This window comes from Mesoplodon densirostris, chromosome 14 (assembly GCF_025265405.1).
Source record: "Mesoplodon densirostris isolate mMesDen1 chromosome 14, mMesDen1 primary haplotype, whole genome shotgun sequence".
NCBI classification, from domain to species: domain Eukaryota; kingdom Metazoa; phylum Chordata; class Mammalia; order Artiodactyla; family Ziphiidae; genus Mesoplodon; species Mesoplodon densirostris.
The window spans coordinates 89,773,708-89,795,597 of NC_082674.1; the positions used below are offsets into that span (position 1 = coordinate 89,773,708).

At 41.5% G+C, this 21,890-nt stretch overlaps 1 protein-coding gene across 1 annotated transcript in view; it reads right to left on the reverse strand.

The window, feature by feature from the left end:
- Positions 1 to 4,787, reverse strand: part of TACR1 (tachykinin receptor 1) — a 93,143-nt gene extending 88,356 nt beyond the window's left edge. The window contains exon 1 of the mRNA XM_060117406.1: positions 4,399 to 4,787. Coding sequence (XP_059973389.1) covers positions 4,399 to 4,787 — 389 coding nt within the window. The remainder of the gene's footprint in view (positions 1 to 4,398) is intronic.
- Between the last annotated feature and the right edge of the window lie 17,103 nt (positions 4,788 to 21,890).

The window sequence follows — 21,890 nt, forward strand, 5'->3', positions numbered from 1 at the left end:
GAGTGAAATGGATACCAGGGAATTAATAGGCAGAGTTTTGTTATTTATGCATGTCTTTACTCTTGGTTCCTCTTTTAATCTCTCAGAGAGTTCATTCCCTCTTCTATCTTCAACAATTACCCCTATCTGAGGAACTATATTTTTGGTCCTGACCAAATTTCATATTGTCCAGAGACCATCATTAGATGTTTTCTTTCACTCAAATACAACATATCTGGAGCCAATCTGAGTATTGAGCAACTTTCACCTTTCATCTTGATGAAATTATAACTGCCCCTACCAGGTAGAGAAGCAGTGTTATCAGACCAAAGCTTTTCTGAGCTTCCTGTTGCTGTGTGCTAAGTTCCAAGTCAGGTTACCTTTTGCCTTTGTAGCCCGTTTTGCGGGGCTTAAGGATTGGATCCCCCCTCCTCTCTTCTTAGATGTTGCTCCACAAAACTAGAACCAGTCATCATCACTGGCTCCTGAAAAATGGTGTCACCTCTCAGTGTCCTCCAGCTTCTAATTTCATGAAACATCACACACACCTTTTAGTTTGTACAATAGGAAGGAATTTAAAAATCTTATGGAGTTTTAAAAAGTAAAATCCCTGGTGTTTTTTTGGAGTTTAATTAGAGTTAGACATGATATTATTTAGTATATTTATCTCTGCAGCTTTTAAAAATTCTAGGTAGTCATTGCCTTCAGTAAATAAGTACTCCTTCTGAAGGGGACCTCATTCATTCTCTCTCTCCCCTCATTCTATGGAAAGATTACAAGAAAGATTCAAATTAGTTCTACAATCTGCAGCTGAAGTTTTTTCTTTGCTTACATTTTGTTTCTAGAAGGAAATTTGGCATAGTTTACCAAGACGGTTTGACCTAACTATTTAACTTTAAGGAGTTTATTTTATGAAAAGAACAAGGGATGCTCTAAAGATTTATGTCAAGGATATTAATTTCCAAGTTACTCATAATCATTGAAAATGGAAACAATATACATCTAAAAATAGAGGAATGGTTAAATAAATGATTACAGCCTTGCAATATAATGCATCCATTAAAAATCCTATTTTGAAAACTATTTCATGACATGGAAAATGGCCATGATATGATGCTAAGGGACAAAACAGAACACACACACAAAAAAACAGCTGCTGAAACTGTTTTTATTATGATCCAAAATTTATCTTAAAAAGTATGAGTGACTTTATGTGGTATAAATAACACAGAAAAAGTATAAGCTAGCATTCCAGACTTTTAAAAGGTTAACTGTCAATAGTGGAATTGTAGATCTTTACATTTTTTTTTAATGGAGGACTTGGAGATACAGCCTTGAAGCCTTATGCCTAATGTAACCCTGAGCATGCCATTGATGATGTTCTTCCAGGAACATGTATTATTTTATTCATTCATTCATTCATTTAATCAATAAACATGTAGTGACTGTTAAGTGCCAAGCACTCTTCTCTGTTCTGAGAAGATAAACAAGACAGAAGAGAAATGTTCCTTGCTCTGCACAGAGTTTATAATCTTTTAAAATTAGGAGGAAATGTTTTTAAAAATTTCATTTCATTTGACCCAGTAATTCTACTTCTGGGAAATCTACCCTAAAGAAATATTCAAGAAAGCAGAATAAAATTATCATACAGAAATGTTTATTAGTACTTTAATCATAATGGCAAAAAATCTAGACATCACCTAGATTCCCAGCAGTAGGGAGATGGTTAAAGTAATAATGGCACATTCATAAAATGGAATAATAGGAAGCCACTATGATTATGTGACTGAAGACTTTTTAATAACATGGGAAAATATTATTAATGTTTTCCATTAATATCAATGGAAAAAAGTAAGCTACAAAATTATCTAGGCTCTGACTTCAATTATGTAGTGTAATAGTCATAAAAGAAATTCAACTGTTAACAGGTGTTACTGTTGCATTGTGAATTAATGGTTGATTTGTATTTTTGTTTCTATGTCCTTCATGAACAAGGTTTAATTTTATAATCTGGAAAACCACGTTGCTTTCATTTTTAAGATGATTCAAAGATTGCCTGTTAAAAACTCAAGGAGCATACAAAAAGATAATTTAACCTTTCCTCAAAGTCTGCATTGTCATGATGGAGAAAGAAGCGATCATTCATATGGAAAGAGCTGGAGGTCTCTTCCTTTCTAAAGCATTCTTGGGAGAGAATTGATGACCATGCCTGTGGTGGAGCTAGATTCATCAGAGGGCCTGAGGAGATTAATTTACTCAGCTCATGAGGCTGAGCAAGGAAAAACAGAAGGAACACTTGGAGGACTTGGCGACACAGCCTTGAGGCATCATCCGTAACTCTACCTTGAACTCTAGCCCTGAGCATGCCATTGATAATCTGCACATCAGGCACAGGTGACATTTCTTGTTGTCATTGCTCTCAGCTCTGACACCAGAGATCCTCTGACCTCACTGAGCAGGTGTCATGAAGGGTCAGGGTCTATGGTTTGCCTGGAGAGAAACAGTGGAGCCTGTGATGCCAGAGTCAAAGCAGCCAAAATCTGGCTCCTTGCCCAACCCACTGAAGAGTTTGACCCTGAATCTTGCCCCTAACCTTCTAAGTTCAAAGAGAAGGAGAAGGGCTGTGGAACATGTCATTTCTGTGTAAGCCAAAGCAAGAGAGCTGTCCTCTGGTGTTCCATCAGCTACTGAATGCTTGGGCTCATGCTGACTGTCAGGTCTCCCCTGAGCTCACACGAGTACCCGGTGTAGCAAAAATACCAACTTCCCCTCTAATTTAGGGATAATCAAGACAGCGTGTGTAAGGCCGAAAAGGCACCAGGTTTCACTGCACATATAATCAGTTATACATCATGCTGTGAGTTTTCTAAGTTTAAGGGGGCTGATGTGAAGTTAAAAGAGCAAGTCAGTGCAGAAAGATTACAGGTACCTCACTTTCAGCAAACCAAATATCTAAAAACCAGAATAGCATAAGAGATAAATTTACAAAAGAATTCACTTCACTACCACTTTGAGTAATTGGCTTCCCTTCTACATTTAAAGTATAAATTGATTCACCACAACTTATTTTACACCCAACATATTAAGCACTTAAGAGTTGCATAAAGGGAACTTAAAAATTAGCATTTGGACATCACTGCAAAGGAAACATTGTTTTCTCTGATTTTAAAAGTGATCATTGACTACAGAACCTGCAAAAGACCTCAAATCAATTACAAATATCTATGCAAAAGAATTCAGTAATTTGGGAATGATTTTTTTGAAGTTTTTCTCTTAGCTCCTTCATTGGGCTTCTCATATTCATTTATCTCAGCAAGGCCATCAAAAGAACTCATTTTACAATCACAGTGGTAGGTGTTTTAAACATACCTCCACATCCTAGGTAAACATTTAACACTTGTACACCCATAGATATACACATTAGCGACCTAGGACACCCACAAAAAAGTCAATACAAATAGAGTTGTGCTCTAATGATCAATTTTCCATCATGTCACCTTAGGACACTTTCATTCCAGAACTGTAGCTCCAATATGTGAAAATGCCAACATTTTCACTTTTCATCAGCCTCTCAAACCCTAGCCTGTTGGGTGCAGGAGGGAAAGAGCTTTCAATTGCCTTTAATTGCCTTTGCCAAGCATGTTTCTCTGTAGATGTAGAGAGGCTAAAAACATTGTCCTCACATGGCCAGAGAAGTTTAGAAAAACTCTTGGATCCTTAACTGTGGAATTCCTTCAGAACAACATAACTGCCTCTCTTTTCTGAATGAGAGCCCCTAGCAGGATAGAGAGAGCTGGATTAGAATCCTGAGTATTTCATGATTCTAATAAAATGCTCTTCACATCCAAATAATATTGGAGAGTTGTGTTGGGAGCAGAAAGTTCCTGAATATTCAGGAAAAATTGAAAATGAGAAAGTTGTCCTATGTATACTTAAAACTGGAAGGTATCAAAAGGCTGTACAGCTGAATAGCAGGCCTGCAAGTATTCACAAAGCCCTAGCCAGGGGTTGGCCCCTTGGCCACAGCCTGGGTATCCCCTTCAGGCTTTAAAGGCAAAAGAGAGAAGGAATATATGGAAAGAAGCAAAGTAGGAGTTGAATGGAAAATGTCAGCAAGATGAGTGGAGAAGGGGAAAATAAAAGAGAGAAATGAAGAAAAAAGGTGGGATGTATACATAAAGGAAGGGAGACTGGTGATGGGTGAAAAAGAGTAGAAAAAGAAAGAGAAATAGAAAAGAAAATCGTGAGATAAGATAAAATCCCCCATCAACAACTGATTCAGCTAACTGTCAGTATAAATCCAGGGGTTCAGGTGGCCAATCTCCACCTTGAACCAGGCACTATCCAGCCCTGAAGCTCCATAGCAATGCTATCTTCCTTTAAGGATTTTTTTCCCTTTTCCACAAAGGGCAAGCTCACCTATCGAAGGCCACAGCTGTCATGGAGTAGATACTGGCAAAGACAGCAGCAATGGGGAAGAAGTTGTGGAATTTGCAGTAGAACAGGCCATAGTACCACTCGTTGTGGACAGCATAAGTGAAGTTCACCACTGTATTGAATGCAGCCATGGAGGCCTCTGCGAAGGCCAGGTTCACCAGGAAATAGTTAGTAACTGTCCTCATCCTCTTGTGAGCCAAGATGATCCACATCACCACCACGTTGCCCACCACGGAGGTCACCACAATGACTGTGTAGGCAGCTGCCCAAAGGACAATTTGCCAGGCCGGCTGCACAAACTGGTTGGGCTCCGAGGTGTTGGTGGAGATGTTTAGGAAGAGGTCTGAGTCCACAGGGAGGACGTTATCCATTCTTCTGCTAAGCGATTAAACCTTCCTCTCTGTACACACACACGCAAATCCTTTGCAGCAGGATCCTGAGCCAGCGCCTGGGGTCAGAGTCCTGTTTAACCAGGACAGGAGGGTTGCAGGCTCTTTCTGGGCTGAACTCTTTCTTTGTAAGCAGAAGACTTGGCACTAAGATAAAAGCTTCTAGATGTGCTGTATGCCCTTGGTGGCTTTGAATTCCTCCACTTTCGAGCTTCAGAAAGCACTTGAGTTCTGTAATCTGGAGACAGCGTCTCTCCTGCGTGGAGCTGGAAAAGAGAAAGAAATCCCACGGGTCACGGTTCCAGGAAGCAGAGATCCTCCACCTTTCTGCACCTGCTGCTGCTTGCAACTGTTATTCCTCCTATCTGCAGCGGGAAAGGCAAAGCCTTGTGCTGCGTGAGGACTTCGGGGCGAAGGTGGGGGTGGGGGTATTAGTCACAGCACGACCTGTCAAAGTTCAGAGCCTGTGGCAGGAATTCCGGGGCCCTGCGCCCAGCTGGAGATTTCTTCCTTTGCTTTCACTACCACCGCCACCGCCGCCACTGTCTGCAGCTTTGCAGGCGCCTCTTGGCTCGGGTCCTGCTCAGCTCGGGAGTTAGCAGAACCTCGGCAGCCTGCGCGTGAGGTCTTTATAACCCACTGTGAAGACGTCACTGGGAAGGGGCCGTACCTGGCTACGTGCTCGCCAGCCCCCTTGCGCAGAGCTGCAGCTGCACCATCTGTTGACAGCTGTCTCACTGCACCATCACAGCCACCAAGCCTTTTGCGGCTACCTGCTGTGAGAGTCTGCAAGCCGGGTTCCCCACGCACTCCTCGAGGGGGTGCTAGATAGGTCACCTCGGAGTAACTGCGCCAGATGGGGTCCGCAGCTGGAACCCCAGATGAACCAAGGGGAAAGGAAGGATTCGCAAAAGAGCTGTAGCGATGGACGCTCAACATCCAGGGAGGGCAGGAATGCTGCCATAGCTCTGCAGAGGCCCCTGCTTCTGGCGGTCGGAGTTGGCCAAGTGTGGGGGCGACGTGCCAGCGCTCGCTCCGGGCCTCGCTCCAGCCCGAAACACTCCCAAAATACCTAGTTCCTTTCCCTAGCAGGCCGATTCCCCTGGGAAGCAGTGACAGGTTCTAAGCTTTGGGGACACCTTCCCCAGCCAACCCTCACCCCATGAAAAGCTCCAGTGGCGCTCTCCAGATGAGGTCCCCGCGCAGGCAGTGGGGACTGGGCTGAGCTCCCTGCGAAGCGGTATGTCTCCCAGGCGCGCATCTCTGGGCTCTCTGCCAGCACCCACTGCGGCCTCGCGTTGGCCGTCCCGAGACCAGCAGCCTCTGCCTCCGCGCCTCTCCGGCCTGTGGGCCAGAGCCGGTCCCGGGGTGGCGTCGGGGGCTCTTCCTCCTCTCCCCACCCGGCTGCCAGGTTTGCATAAATACTAGAGGGCATGTCTGTTCGCCTTATCTCCCCACCCCAGACCCGCCCCTGGCGGGCGTCGAGGCCTCTTCTCCTAGTCCAAGACCATTTCAAATGGCCAAGTTGGTACAGGGCGCTGGGAGAAGCTGGGAGGGGCTCGCCAGTAGGTGCCAACCGTTTTGCAGAAACCGAGGTGGACTGAGGTTCTGAGGGCGTTCCAGCCAGACGCCCTGGGAGATGAGGTTCCGTGGGCACTCGAATCTTCCGAGCCTTTCTGGGGGCCATCTACCCCTCTGACCGATCCCGCACCTTTCACTGCGGGGACTCGGAACTGTGGGATGTGGGCTGAGATGGGCGCGGAAGCTCGGATTTGAGTAAGCCGGCACTCAGCTGGGAGCCGAGTTGATGCACTCGTTCTGCCTGGTTGAGCGCTTCTCCTGAGAGGGAGCAAAGTATCTCGCGGGAAGCGCTTTAATGTTCAGAAACGTATTGTATGGATTTAAGCCGGGCTAAAATCCGATGCTTTCGGGGAATCTGCTAGTTCACTCTGCTTTTGTTGAATCCTGGAATTTCAGCGTTTATATGAATCGCATATTGCACTGCCTGGTCCTCCAAGCACCCTTAAACCCTGAAAAGAAAACTCCAGTGATACCTTGAAAAGAACAGTGCCCACCCCGCCCCATCCCACCCCACCCCACCCCATTCAGAGAGGCAGCAAAGGAGAGCCTTCTTGTGGAAGGGAACACCTTCTCTTCCACTCCGGATCTCTCACTGCTGCTTCCACCACCTCGAAGAGCTGACAGAGAGCGTGAGTATGTATGTGTCTGTCCACCTTTAATTTCTCCTCCCAAGCTGTCTTAAAGCTATCTTTCCCTCTTTCTCCCTGTCCGGTGGAGACGGCCTGACTTTTTCTAAAGGAATTTTACTCAATGCTTGCGGGTGGGGTGGGGAGAAAGAGGATAAATCCTAAGTATATAATCAAAGCTAAATACAAATAAATTTAAAATAAATGCTAAAAAATCAGGATTTATCTATTAATCCTCCATTAGTGGGGCAAGATGATAATTTGAACCAGGTACTACTGTGCTGTGGATATAGCCTAGAAAACATTTACAGTATAGTGACAGAGAAAGAGACAATTACCTACACAAAATGGGCAGTATTATGACGAGCAAAGGTATTAGACCTGATAAGAGAAGAGGCAGGCATTAATCTAGACAATGAGGGGAACCAGGGAAGAGTGTAGAAAATCATATCTGTGGATTTGAATGTTAAGCCTGAAGAATGTTAAGGATGAGAGGAGGCTGAGTGTGAAAGGGAGGAGAATATCCCATATATACATTTCATATGTCAAATCATGTCACCCTGCTTAAAGTCCCACAAGGTCCAGCTAACTCAGAAGAACACCTACATTTCTTACTCTGGTCTTCAAGAGTCTGCATTCCTGGCCCCGAAGAGTAGGTGAGGCTGCCCTAGGTAGCTCCTTCCTGTTCCTGGGTCCTCATGACTGGTAGCCATGTCCTAAGTATATATGATTTGCTGAAGTTAATTTCTTTCCCACATAAAAAACAAAGCATATTCATGATAGTTTCACATTAATAAAATGCCTCAGCCATACAGTAGCAAAAGTTGTCCTTAATTCACACACACACACACACACACACACACACACACACACACCTTCTAAGCAGGGACTTGCTCTGGCATCACTCCTTCCCCACACAGGGAATAACTTTGCAAAATTTTATCAGTAAGATCCTATATATGCTTTTTTTCTCCAAGAGTTGATATTTGTTTCCTCAGCTCTCCTTTCTACTGAACTTCCTCCTTGGCACACAACACAGACCCACCAGGCTCAAAGAAAATTCTGTTGACAACTTAGTATAAATTCTTTCTTATTTGTCCAGGCCCTTTAATAGCATATAGGCAGAAATACAAGCACAATAGCCATACATTTACACATATAGGATTTTCACTATCACCTGAATTTTGTTTTTCTCACTCAAAACATTGTTTGGATGCTTCAGAGACAACAGGTAGATTTAACTCATTCTTTTCAATGGCTAACTATTGTTCTTGTGGTATAGATGCATCATAATTTATACACTCTCTTCCCTATTTGTATTAAAATTCACTTTGCTTCCAGTTTTTGATGCTAAAGACAATGCTGCTGTAAACATTTTTATGTCTCCACAGTCCGATGTTTTATTTCAATGGGATAGATTCCAAGTGGAATTGCTAGGTAATGGATTGTGTTTATATTCATATGCATATATGTATATGTGTTGTATGTTTCTATTTTATGTTGCCAGATTGCTTTCTAAAAAGGTATAACACTATAACATTTCACTAGTGATTAAATTACTGTTTTCCCCACATCACCTACAGTAATAGATATTAAGGATTTTTTAGTTTTGTCAGTCTAAAATATGTAAAATATGTTAACATTGTTAATACATAGTGTTTATTTTCCTGACAACTAGAGAATTTGGACAACTTCTTTTAATATTTTTGGTTATGTGGATTTTCCCTTTTATAAATTGTCTATTTGTCTAATTGTCTTTGTCCCTTTTTCTGTTGGATTGCTTTCTGGTCATTTTTTTCTAGGTGCTCTTTGTATGTTATAGGTATAAACACTTTGCATGTCATGAATATTTCAAATATTTTTTCTAGTGTTATTATTTATCTCTTGAATTTATGTATTTTCCATAAAAATGTAAACAATTTTTAAGTACTCTGTATTTGCTTTAATAGTTTTCGGGTTTTTTAAGTTCTGGCTTAAAAGAACCTCCCCAAATCCTGGCTTTTTTCACATTGTTTCCTAGATTTTCTTTTCAGTTTTTTACTGTTTCTTTTTTTTTACATTAAGGCCTTTAATTCACCTCGAGTTTGCTATTTTATATCATACTTTTTCATATAGTTTGCTCATTTTCACAGCTCTATCCACTTTCATAGTGAATTAAATCATTATCCTTGTCATAGGATAAATTTTTGAATATATGTGATTTAATATTTATATTCTCCAGTCTTTCCCACTGATATATTTATCTATTTCTATAGCAACATTATACATATAATTCATATGAGCTCCTACTTTTCCTAGCCCCCTTGCAATGAGGCAGAGCCAACTAATTCAGCCAACAGGTTGTTAGTGGAAATGATATGTATCACTTCCAGGCTAAAGCATAGAAGTGTGTAGGGGGGGGCAGGGGAGGGAGTAAAAGAAAGAGAGTGAGTGAGAGAGAGAGAGAGAGAGAGAGAGAGAGAGAGAGAGAGATTTCTCCATATATTGTCTCCTGCCAAGTCCCAAATGATGCAGCTACAAGAGGACAGGTCCCAATCATCTGGAATTCCGGAGTGACTGCATAACACAGTCTCCTGCCAAATCATTATGGACATGTAGCATAAGCAATAAATGAATTCTTCTTGTGTTAAAGCACTAGGGTTTGAGATTAATTTGTTACTCACTATGATATAGTAGCTTATCCTGACTAACACAGAAATAAAATATTCTGATACTGGTAAGGCAAGTTCACATAAGTGCTCATTTCATGGTTTTCTTATCTATTTTGGGACATCACATTTAAATTTTAGTATTTTTAATTCAACTTTTAAAATTCCAAAAAAAATAGACTACTGTACTATTCTAATTGGAACTGCCTGTAATTTATTTGATTTTGACAAAATTGACCTTTTTTTCTTTTTTCTTTTCTTTTTTTTTTTTTTGTGGTAGGCGGGCCTCACACTGTTGTGGCCTCTCCTGTTGTGGAGCACAGGCTCCGGACGCGCAGGCTCAGCGGCCATGGCTCATGGGTCCAGCCGCTCTGCAGCATGTGGGATCTTCCCGGACCGGGTCACGAACCCGTGTCTCCTGCATCGGCAGGCAGGCTCTCAACCACTGTGCCACCAGGGAAGCCCAAAATTGACATTTTTGATACTAGATTTTTTTTTTTTTTTTTTTGCGGTATGCGGGCCTCTCACTGTTGTGGCCTCCCCCGTTGCGGAGCACAGGCTCCGGACGCGCAGGCCCCGGACGCGCAGGCTCAGCAGCCATGGCTCACGGGCCCAGCCGCTCCGCGGCATATGGGATCCTCCCAGACCGGGGCACGAACCCGTATCCCCTGCATCGGCAGGCGGACTCTCAACCACTTGCGCCACCAGGGAGGCCCCCGATACTAGATTTTTTCTTCCAAGAACATGGTATGCCTTTCTATTTCTTCAAGTCTTGTTTTATGCCTTTCAAAAAAGATTTTATAATTTTGGTTAAAATAGATACAGTCTTTTGATTAAATGTATTTCCATGTGTTTTGTTTCTATTGTAAATGAAACATTTTCGTTTTTTACCCTAGATCAAAGAAAGCCTATTGACTTCTGTGTATATGTATTTGTTTATATGTGTCTGTGTGAGTGTGACCTAGCCATTCTACTAAATTTCTTATTCAAGAAAATTCTAGTGTTTTCCACTTGAGTTTCTGTAGTTTTCAATCACACCTTTAGCATTTTCTTGTCTCATTGAATTTCCTTTACCTTCCAAGACAAAGTCGAATTCAAAACAGTGATAGCAGGTATTTCCATACAGTTTCTGAAGTTAATTAGGATGGCTTTGGTTTTTTACCATTTAGGATAATATTTGTTGTTAAATTTGCTAAACAGTCTTTTATGTTTAAATAGCTTCCTTCTACTATATTTTGCCTTGAAGTTTTCATTGGAATGTCATATCATTTCTTTTTTTTTAATGCCTTTTTCGGGATTTGTTGATATGAGTGTGCAATTTTTTTCACTAACTTGTTGACACAATGGATTAAATGGATAGACTTCCCAACACTGACCCAAACACTGACCTACCCTAACCTTCCTGCCACGAATTCTGCTTGGCCAGAAGCTATATCATTCCTTTGATACATTGCTGGAATCAAATTGCTCATGTTTTATTTAACAATTTTGCATCTATTTGCCTAAGCGAGATTCATGTCTACCTTTTTTTCCTCTTCTATCTTGATAAGGTTTGGTATCAATGTTATGTATCAAAAAATGAACTGTGAAGCATCTAATCTTTAACTATGGCCAAAGTATTACTCCTGGTCCCTGAACCAGCAACATTGGCATCACCTGGAATCTACTTGGGAATGTAAGTGCTTGGGCCAATGCAGAACTATCAAACTAGGTAGGCATTTTAATAAGACTGTAGGTCTTATTACACAGTGTTCATTGCAGCACTATTTACAGTAGCCAGGACATGGAGGCAACATAAGTGTCCATCAATAGATGAATGGATAAAGAAGATGTGGAACATGTATACAATGGAATATTACTCAGCCATAAAAGAAACCAAACTGAGTTATTTGCAGTGAGGTGGATGGACCTAGAGTCTGTCATACAGAGTGAAGTCAGAAAGATAAAAACAAATATCATATGCTAACACATATATATGGTATCTGAAAAAAAGAAAAGGTTCTGATGAACCTAGGGGAAAGACGGAAATAAAAACGCAGATGTAGAGAATGTACCTGAGGACACGGGGAGGGAGAAGGGTAAAGTGGGATGAAGTGAGAGAGTAGCATTGATATATATACATTACCAAATGTAAGACAGATAGCTAGTGGGAAGCAACTGCATAGCACAGGGAGATCATCTCAGTACTTTGAGACCACCTAGAGGGGTGGGAGAGGGAGGGTGGGAGGGAGACGCAAGAGGGGATATGGGGATATATGTATACATATAGCTGATTCACTTTGTTATACAGCAGAAACTAACACAACATTGTAAAGCAATTATACTCCAATAAAGATGTATTTTAAAAAAGACTGTAGGTGACTCGTATGCACATTAAAGTTTGGGGAGCTTAAAAGAGGTCTAAGTGTTTTCCAAATTTCTCAGATGATAAGAATATCTTTTTTATTTTTTTATTAGTTTCTGCTTTATAACAAAGTGAATCAGTCATACATATACATCTGTTCCCACATCCCTTCCCTCATGCATCTCCCTCCCTCCCACCCTCCCCATCCCACCCCTCCAGACGGTCACAAAGCACCGAGCTGATCTCCCTGTGCTCTGCGGCTGCTTCCCACTATCTATCTACCTTACATTTGGTAGTGTATATATATATCTTGAATTGCTTGTTAAATAAACATGTTATCATTTTCTCCTAAAAATTCTAAATTGGTAGGACTGGATTGGGGCTCAGTGGTCTGTGCTTTTATCAAGTACTTTGAGTCAGTCTTCTCTTTAAGCAAGTTTTGGAAATAAAGGGGTCTGTTATTTAAAATGAAGCATGAAACTAGATGAGTCCTTTCTTCATCTCAAGAAAATTTTCTTCTAGTATTTTTTGAAATTATTACCTCTTTTCCATTAGTCCTTTTTTTCTCCTTTTGGTGCTCTTATTTTTGTCATGCTATGTCTCTTGTATTCATTCTGTGAATGTTTTAAAAACTATGCTTCACCCCTTGGTGGTAACTAGTATCTAAAAAATGAAATAACAGAATAGAAATGTCAGAGTGCATAACACATAGAGTAAGGGTAAGTATTGTTTTGTGAAATTTTTATTTCCATTACAGCCTTGTGTGAATTGCAGTAAAAAAAATTTTTTTTGAACGTGATTCTGAAAGTTTCTTTAAAATTTCCTCATGGATTCCATCTTTTTTGTATTTCTGATTTGTGTTCAAATATATTTCTTGCACTTGATTTTTCTAAACCTTTCCCTTGGGTCTTTTAATACAGATGTAGAGTATTTTAGCCAAAATGTTTTTGTTTAGTTTCTTGAATCTCCTTAAGGATACTTACTGTTATTGTAATGTTTTATTCAGGTGTTCATGTAACTCTTTCAGCATCTGTCTTACCTGAACATGTTTTCTGATTGTATGTTTATAATAATATGTATATTATATGTCTTGGTGTGGGTCTGTTTGGGTTCATCTTTTGGGGACCCTTTATGCTTCCTGTACCTGGATATCTGTTTCCTTCTTTAGGTTTGGGAAGTTTTCAGCCATAATTTCTTCAAATACATTTTTTTTTCAAATACATTTTTGATGCCCTTCTCTCTCTCCTTTCCTCCTGGAACTCCATGATGAATTGGTTGTCATTTTATATTATCCCATAGATCTCATATATTGCTTTCTTTTTTTTCCCCCCTTCTGTCTGATGTTCTGATTGGGTGATTTGCATTATTCTATCTTCCAGGTAACTTATTTGTTTTCTTGTTTCATTTAGTCTTCTATTCACTGCTTCTAGGTTGGTTTTTATCTTGGTAATTTCGTTTTCTAATTTTGATTGGCTCCTCTTTATATTTTCTAGTTCCTTGCTATAGTGATCCACATTTCTATCAATAGTCTTCCTTAGTACCTTCAGCATTTTTATTACCTCCTTTTTGAATTCAGGTTCTGGTGGCCTGGTCTACCAGAGGTTTGTTTCATTGTTTATTCTTTCAGGGGAATTTCTGTTGTTTTTTAATTGAAAAAGGCAGTTCCTATGCTTTTTCATTTTACTCTATGAATTTAGGAGAAACAGTTATCTACTGTGGTATTGAAGGGTTGTTTTTATTTGGGAACAGCCATGTGTAGACTATGAGGGTCCAGTATTTTTGGTTCAAGGTTTGTTTTTTGTTATTGATGTTTGCCACATCTTTCCTCAGATTGTGCTGACCCTTGTCCCCTTGATAGGGGGTATGCTTGGTATTGTGGTGACCAGAGCCTGCAGTGGATGTTGGGTGGGGCCACCTCTTTGCTCTGTGGTTGTCAATGCCCTGTCAGAGACAGAGTCTGCTCCCCAGTTATTGAAGTAGAAGCCCCCACATCCAATTATAAGCTTCAGTGTGAGGTAGGTGGGACTGGATTGCTCCCTCTGGGAAAGGAGCCATTGCAGGTTCTTCGCCAGGAGCTGTCTTCTGGGACGTGTAGCTCTGTGATGCTGCCTGCCACCTGCTGTGCACACCCAAAAAGATCACGGTTGCTGATGCTGCCCTCAGGTGTCACCTCTGCTGTGTGAGTGCCCGTAATTGGCTTAGATGTACCTCAGGCATGTGTGCAGATTCACAAAGCCACCAGTGGAAAAATCCCCCAAAGCCACAACTCCATGTCCACAGTGGGAGTGCTGGTAATTGGCTCTGATTTTAGCCCTGCCTCCCCATGTGTGCACCCACAAAGTTTGCGAAACCTGTGATGGCGGGAGCTGTCCCCTGCTGTGAGCACACAATGAGGCTACAATGGTAACCCACGCCCTTCACTTCCTATGTTGACAATGGGGCTCCTATGGTGAACCTGCATTCCATCCTGCTCCAGTTTTGGTCCAGGCTACACTCCAGGACCTTCAGGCTGTCTCTTCACAGCAAAGCTGAGTTTTCTCCCCAGGTCAGTCCACTGAAGCTTGAGTTTCAGCAGCCAGTCACTGAACACACCAGCAGGTACATGTTTCGGGCTGGGAAGTGTGATGATGTGGCAAGGACCATCTGTGCTGGCCTCTCTCTACCCTGTTTGGCCTCAGGCCAGCTTCCACACTCTCCTCTCAAGCCCCTGAATCTCCCTATCTGTCTTGATGAACCTCCCAGCCAGTGAAGGAGGCTCCAGAGTGAAAGAACCTTTCCTTTTTCACAGCTCCCTCCCAGAAACTCAGGTCCCATCCCGATTCCTCTTCTCCTTTTTACCCAGTTACATGGGGATCTTTCCTGCAGCTCTAGTTGGATGAGACCTTCTGCAAGCTTTCAATAGGTATGCTGTGAGAATTTTTCCACATGTAGATGTATTTTTGATGTATTTGTAGGAGGGGTTGAGCTCTATGTCCCTCTACTCTGCCAGCTTCATCTCCTCTTTCCCAAACTTTCACTCTTGACATTGGAGACAGGTCCCCATATTCATTTTTCTCAAAAACTTCATAAATTTCTTGCCTGTTCATTTCTTTTCATACAATTAGGAGAATTTTGCCAATGTATTTTTGTTGATGAACAGTGTATCTGATCAAGTACACCTTTTCTCAGGTCCTCTCTGCCAGAAGACAGGCGTCTTCTAAGGGATACTTAAATTTTTTTTACATAATAATCACTCTAGACAGGCATACCTTCAAACTACTGTTGAAAAATTCTTGTGTATTTTCACAGCTGAACATCTTCATTCTTTCCTATCTGGGTCATTTCCTCATAACATTGGCCCTCCAAGGCATATCATGTTTTTCCCAAATTTTTGCACTGCTCATATTAATTTTTGCACATGAAACACTTATAATTACTAACTCCTTTACTCTCCTACTTTTATTCCATCAAATCATCCCTTTCTTTAAAGCCCAATTCAAGTTGCAGATGCTCCACAATTATCCCAGTTAATGGCAGCCATCTTTCACTCTGCATTTATTGTATACTGCTTTACAGTGTTAGGAACCTTCTTGTGGTTTTATGTTTGCCATAAAAAACATGGCCCTATCTGAATGTGTACTAAGTGTTCTCAGTTGTTAGGCAAGTACAAGCCTGTTCTATCAGGTGGGGAGGTAGAAGTGGGATGGACAAGCCAACTTGTGTACTAAGCATAACCAGCCAGCTAACTCTCCAAATTATCAACTCTAAAGGATATTGTCAACCTCAGTCTGATTCCAGTCAGCATCCATCTTCAGTAGAGCTTGGCTCAAGGATGGAAGTACTTAGCCTCCTAAGCATTAAGAAAATAAATATTAAATGCTTAGTCTACTTGTGGGAGGATAAAAAAGTAAAGGTAAGAAGTTTATGATTATAGTCAACAACTCCTAGATAAAGGAAGTCTTTCTGAGTCAATGGAGAGATTTATAGGAGGGTCTAGAGTAAGGATTCTGAATTCATGGTGATTTTGCCCCACCAAGACATTTGGCAATATCTGGAGGAAACACTTTTGATTGTCATACCTGGGAGGGAAATAGTTGGTTCTAATGGCATCTAGTGATTAGAGGCCAGGATGCTGCTAGAGCATCCTTCAATCCACAGAACAGCCACCCACAACAAAGAATCATTCTACCCTAAATGTTGATAATGCCAAAGTAGAAGAAATCTTGCTTTAGTGCTAGGGCAAAGAGACTAAGGGTAGCAGGTACCTTGAGACTGAGCTGGTGTTCAGGGCTGGGCTCCATTAATAAGAAGAACAGGAACAAACAAATAAAATAAAACAAAAACCTAGGAACTAAGGCAGAAGGCCAGTTAAATGAAGAGTCCCCATGCAGCGGTAGAAGAGGAAGTTGTGTCTCAATGTTAATGTAGTCTCATGCATGTGTCACTCACAGCAGCCTGGTGATGGCAAATGATTCCCAGAGTTCTCTCAGGGAAAGGAGTGCCTGATATACCTATAATGGACTTGGAATGAAGCTACAGGTTGTGGTTAATATTGGTACAGTGAGGTGAGGTGTATAGGACTGAAAATGGCCTTTCAGTATTTCCTACATAATTTAAGGACAGGGACTTCTTATACTTATTTATATCCCCCTAAAATGCTTAACCCACTTTTCTACAGTCAATTAGCGTTTATTAATTTATTAATAGATTGATGATTTCCTTAATTGATTATGCCATTCATATCCAACTATGCTCAGCACTACCATGACAACTTGGACATATTCTGATGTACTGAGGAATTAAATCTTCCACTGAAGACTCTAGCAATCATATAACCACAAGACTTGGGTTCAGCACTGCATTTGAATAGAAATAAAACAAGCACATTCCAAACCTCTGGGTAGCATACTCTGCTTACTTATGGTTAGGCCTCCATGGGAAATAAGAGTGATAAGCTGTAACTTCAGTGATGAATTACAGAACAGCTTCAATTACCTCACCCCATCTAAACAAAGCATCCTGCCACCCTCTGGAGAAATTAATCCACCTTAATTTAATTAGTAGATAATTTTAGGTCAGCTACTTTACATATCTTCCTGCCACTTCTTCCATTCCTAGGCTATCTTTTCCCTTCAATCTGCCTGGCTCAACAGCACACTTTGATCCTAGTTCTGAGTGTTAAATATATAAGCTAAATATTGTGGAAGCTAAGGAATGAAGTAGAAATCAGTGGACATGGGTCATGTCCTTACCCTCCCAAAGATGGCTAACATTGTCTCTTTCCCACAGAGCCTTGTTTTAAGTTTGTTTTCAATATTGTTGATGCTGAAACGAATAGCTTTATTGCTTCGATGAGGATTTTTATAGCAAAAGTTCAAGAGTGGGGTTGCTGATCAGATTAGGATGTGTGCAGGGCCTGCACTCCTTTAATCTAGTTTCAGGTAATCTCTTGATGAGTTTCCCGGTTCCTTTAATCTGGCCTAAGGTGATCTTCTCTGGAATGAAGAATGCTGATGTCTTTCATTTATTGGGAGTTTTAGTTCTGTAAAGAGCTCAAAGATATTGTTATGTGTATCCCTTGAAGCAGAACTAGAACTGCCCCAAGGTTGTACTATTGTTTCTTGATTGCCCCTCCCTTGTCTCTGCATCCCTTCCCTTCCCTGATTAGCAGCTGTTTGAATCTGCCCTTTGGAACTCAGGGAAGGTCATGGAAGCTGGAGTCTATTCCCTTCAAAAAAGAAAGAGGAAACGTGCATAGGCTTCCATGCCCAGGAGCCCCACAGAGTTTCACTGTCATGTTCATTTGTGGAAGAAGTTGTTACCTCATCCGAGAGTAGTTCCATCATAATGGAAGACCCTAAAAGCCAGAAATTCTTTACTATTCATATAAAACTTCTCCTTAGTGATGATAGGATTTTAGGCACCACAGAGGCAACGTGGACAGGGAAAGTGTCTGAATGCCTAAAAATCACACCACATCTACAAATAAATAATGATGACATCGATTGGCCATTAACTTGCTGTGGGACCTTAACCATGAAACTCCCTTTATTTTTTCCTTCTTGATGATTCTTGTTTCCATTTACCAAACCACAGACTTCAACAGCCTTACTGTCTTGAGGTGCCAGAGGACAAAGGTCAGAGTGGCAGAGCATCCAGAAAGTTAGGAGGTTTAGTTGTTTCCTTTGGCTGCTGTAAAAAATTACCACAAACTGCGTGGCTTGAAACAAGAGAAAGTTATTCTCTTATAGTTCTGAAAATCAGTAGTATGAAATCAAGGTGTTTACAGGACCATGCTCCTTCTGGTGGCTCTAGGGAAACTCAATCCCTTACCATTTCTAGCTTCTTGGTTCCAGGCATTCCTTCATTTGTAGGCACATCACTCGAATCTCTGACTCTTCCTCTTCTGCCCGTCTTCTCCTCTGTTTGTCTGTCTCAAAACTCCCTCCGCTTCTTCCTTATAATGATATATGTGATTGCATTTAGGGCCCACCAAAATGATCAAGGATAAATTTCTCCTCTCAAGATTCTTAACTTAATCACATCTTTTGCCATATAAGGTAAAGTTCACAGGTTCCTGAGATTGCAATGTGGATATATCCACAACTCAACTTATTACATGGGAGAAATTCTAGAAGGAACGATGTTTCAGAGCGATTGAACCCCAAAATATTCATTTAAAATATGTCCAAAACTTTGATTAGCTGCCAAACTACACAAATAAGGGAGAGACCCAAGGGAGCCTGATCACAAAGCAGCAGCCAGAGGCTGAAAGAACTAAATGAAGATTTTAGCAGCTGCCAATTGAAACAAAGACAGTTTGTAGTTTGAGTCTAGCCAAGTTAACTCTTGCTAGAAAAAAAAAATCACTTTCCAGAGGAGCATGACAGAATCTAAAGCCTCTACTGGAGTTAGCTGCAGGTCAGAATCCTATGTGTGATATTTCAGGCCTGACCATAGACAGTTACAAAATTTACCTAGCAAGCCTCATAGGGAGAAAAGCTGCTCTCTTCACATCTGATTTGGTGCACAGCTAGTGCCCTGTGTCCTCTGAAGGTAGTTGTAGCAATGGACTCAGTCACTTCCTATCCCTGGGCTGACTATGCTCTTATGAATATCTTCAATTCTATCCCAGGCACTTCCATTCAGAGACCTCCTTATGTGGGGAAGGAGGAGGGTGGGGAGGATGTTCAGCTAAGACATGTTCAGACTCCTCTGCCAAGATTTCCTTATCAAAGTTCCAAGAGGATACTTTTCCCTACTCTGACTCAGTCTTTTACAGTCCTAGTTCTTCCCCTCTCTCTCATCCTGGCATCCAGTTCCAGAAAATAGCAGGAACTTTTGGTTCCCCAGCTGCAGTGATCCAACTGACCCTTGTCACTGGGAACATTGGGAGAGCCAACAATACTCTTTTTTTTTTGACCTCCTGCTTATACTATCACAAAAAGTGAACTAAGGATTTAGTTTGGCTAGATTGACCACCTTGACACTTTGCAGCTCTCAACATGTACAGTATCTCCAGTTAAAACTCCAAAACTCATAATCTCCAGTTTTCAATAAAGTCATGAGACATGTGAAGAAACATGAAAATCATGGCCATACTGAAGGAGAAGGAGGAAGTGAAAATAAAAACCAATCCCAAGTTTACCTACATGCTGTAATTAGCAAAAAAGAACTTTAAAGCAGCTCTTACAAATATGTTTAAGAACTTAAAGAAAAATATATGAGCAATAAATAATCAAGTGGAAAATCTCAGCAATAAATAATCAAGTGGAAAATAGCATAATAGATGCTATGTTAAAGAAACAAATGTAAATGCTAGAGCTGAAAAATAAAATTATTGAAATGAAAATTCATTGGATTGACTTTACTATAGATTGGAAATAGCAGAAGTCAGTTGATTTGAAAATGGATCAAAAGGAATTATCTAATCTGAAGGTTATAGAGAAAAAGATTGACTTAAAATCATCAGAGCCCCTCAAACACCTGTGGAACCATTTATTTAGCAGCTTAATACATACACAGTTGGAGTACTGGAAGGGGAAAAGAGAAAGAAGGGAGAAAAAATTCTTAAAGAACTAATGAATACAATCTATGAAAGTCATCAACTTAGAGATTCAAAATGCCACACAAACATCAAGCAGATAGTTACATCAAGACACATAGTCAAACTGGTAAAATCTAAAGATAAGGAAAAAAATTAAAGTAGCCAGAGAAAAATAATGTATTTCATACAGTAGAACAATGATGTAAATCATGGTTGGCTTCTTATCGAAACAATGGAGGATAGAAGATAGTAGCTTACTTCACTGCTGAGTCTATGACTCATGTCTCAGTCATATTATAAGCTATGGCTAGAAATCTGTTTTAATCACCCTTGGAAACTATAATTACAAAGAATAAGATCATGTTTCTTATTTATTATAAAAATTTAGGGTCAAATAAGCTGTCTCCTAAGGGTAGACAATAAATTATTAGGCTTGAAAAAGGTCATAATAATTCCAGTCAATTTCCAGGTAAGTAAGTCTAAAGAGAGATGCAATTTAGGGGAACAAATAAGGGAATAAGTTAGATATGGAGTGCAGCAGGAGAAGAAAAATGAGGCAAATAATGACAATGTATAATCCAAATGTTTCTAGGTCATCTAGCCTTCTGAGGTCATCCTTCCTTTCATTTTCAAGTACAGTGGATTAAGCCCCTGCCCCATTCTAAGATTGTTTATTATTTCATGGTCATCTATTGTTCCGAATTCCTGCTCACACTTAATTATTGATATTTATTCATTATCTCACCTCCAATAGCTGCTGTTCTCTTTCTTTCTCATAATTTCAAGGGTGGATGCAATTACTTCCTATTTATTCTCCAAAGTACCTCTAGCTCAGAGCTAGTGGAGCTGGCCCCACCCACCAAGGGCCCATGGCCTGGTCACATGCACCAGTGGGACTGCTCTAACCTCAGGACACCCAGGGCCCCAGAGCCAAACAACAGAGCCACCCACCAGCTCCAGGACTCCTCGTTCTCATAGCCAGAGATCACAGGACCCAGCTGTGTCCACCATTTGACCAGCATTAGCCCCAGGACCTGGCCTCTCACACCAGGGGACAGACACCAGCTCTGGGACCCCTCAGGCCTCATCTCCAGCCACCACTGGGCCAAAACCAGCTTCAGGAACCCCAGGCCTATAGCCAGAGATGCAGGAACTTGACTCCACCATCCATGGTCCAGAACTAACCCCTTAGATTCTGGCCCCATTCACCAGTGAGCCAACCCATCTCAGGGACCCCTAACCCCACAGCCAGAGACCCAAGGACCCAGCTTTTCCCACTAGTGGTCTGGTACCATCCCCAAGACTCTCTGGGCCTTGGCCCCACCCATCAATGTGCAGACACCAGCACTGGGACATTTTGGGTCCCATAGTCTACCACCTCAGGATCTGATCCTACCCACAAGTGTGCTTACACTAGATCTGGAACACCATGGACCCTGCAGCAAGCCATGTCAGGCCCCAACAACTATCAGGCCAACAGCAGTCTTGGGACGCCTCTGGTCCATGGTCATACTCATCAGCAGGCTGACACTAACTCCAAGACAACTAACCACAGAGCCAGTCACACTGAGACCTTGGCTCCTCTCACCACTGGGCCAGAATTAATCCCAGGACCCCTCAGACTCTGTAGCCAGCTACCTCATGACCTGGCCCTACCCACAAGTGGCCCAGCACCAGGACCTAGACCCCCTTGGCTGTGCAGCCAGCCATGACAAGACCCATCCCTACCCACCAGCAGTTGGCAGCCTCTGCACAGGGTGAATGATACAGAGGAACAAATCAGCAAACTGGAAGACAGAATAGTGAAAATCACTCAAGCTGAACAGAAAAAAAGAAGAATTTTTAAAAATGAGGACAGTT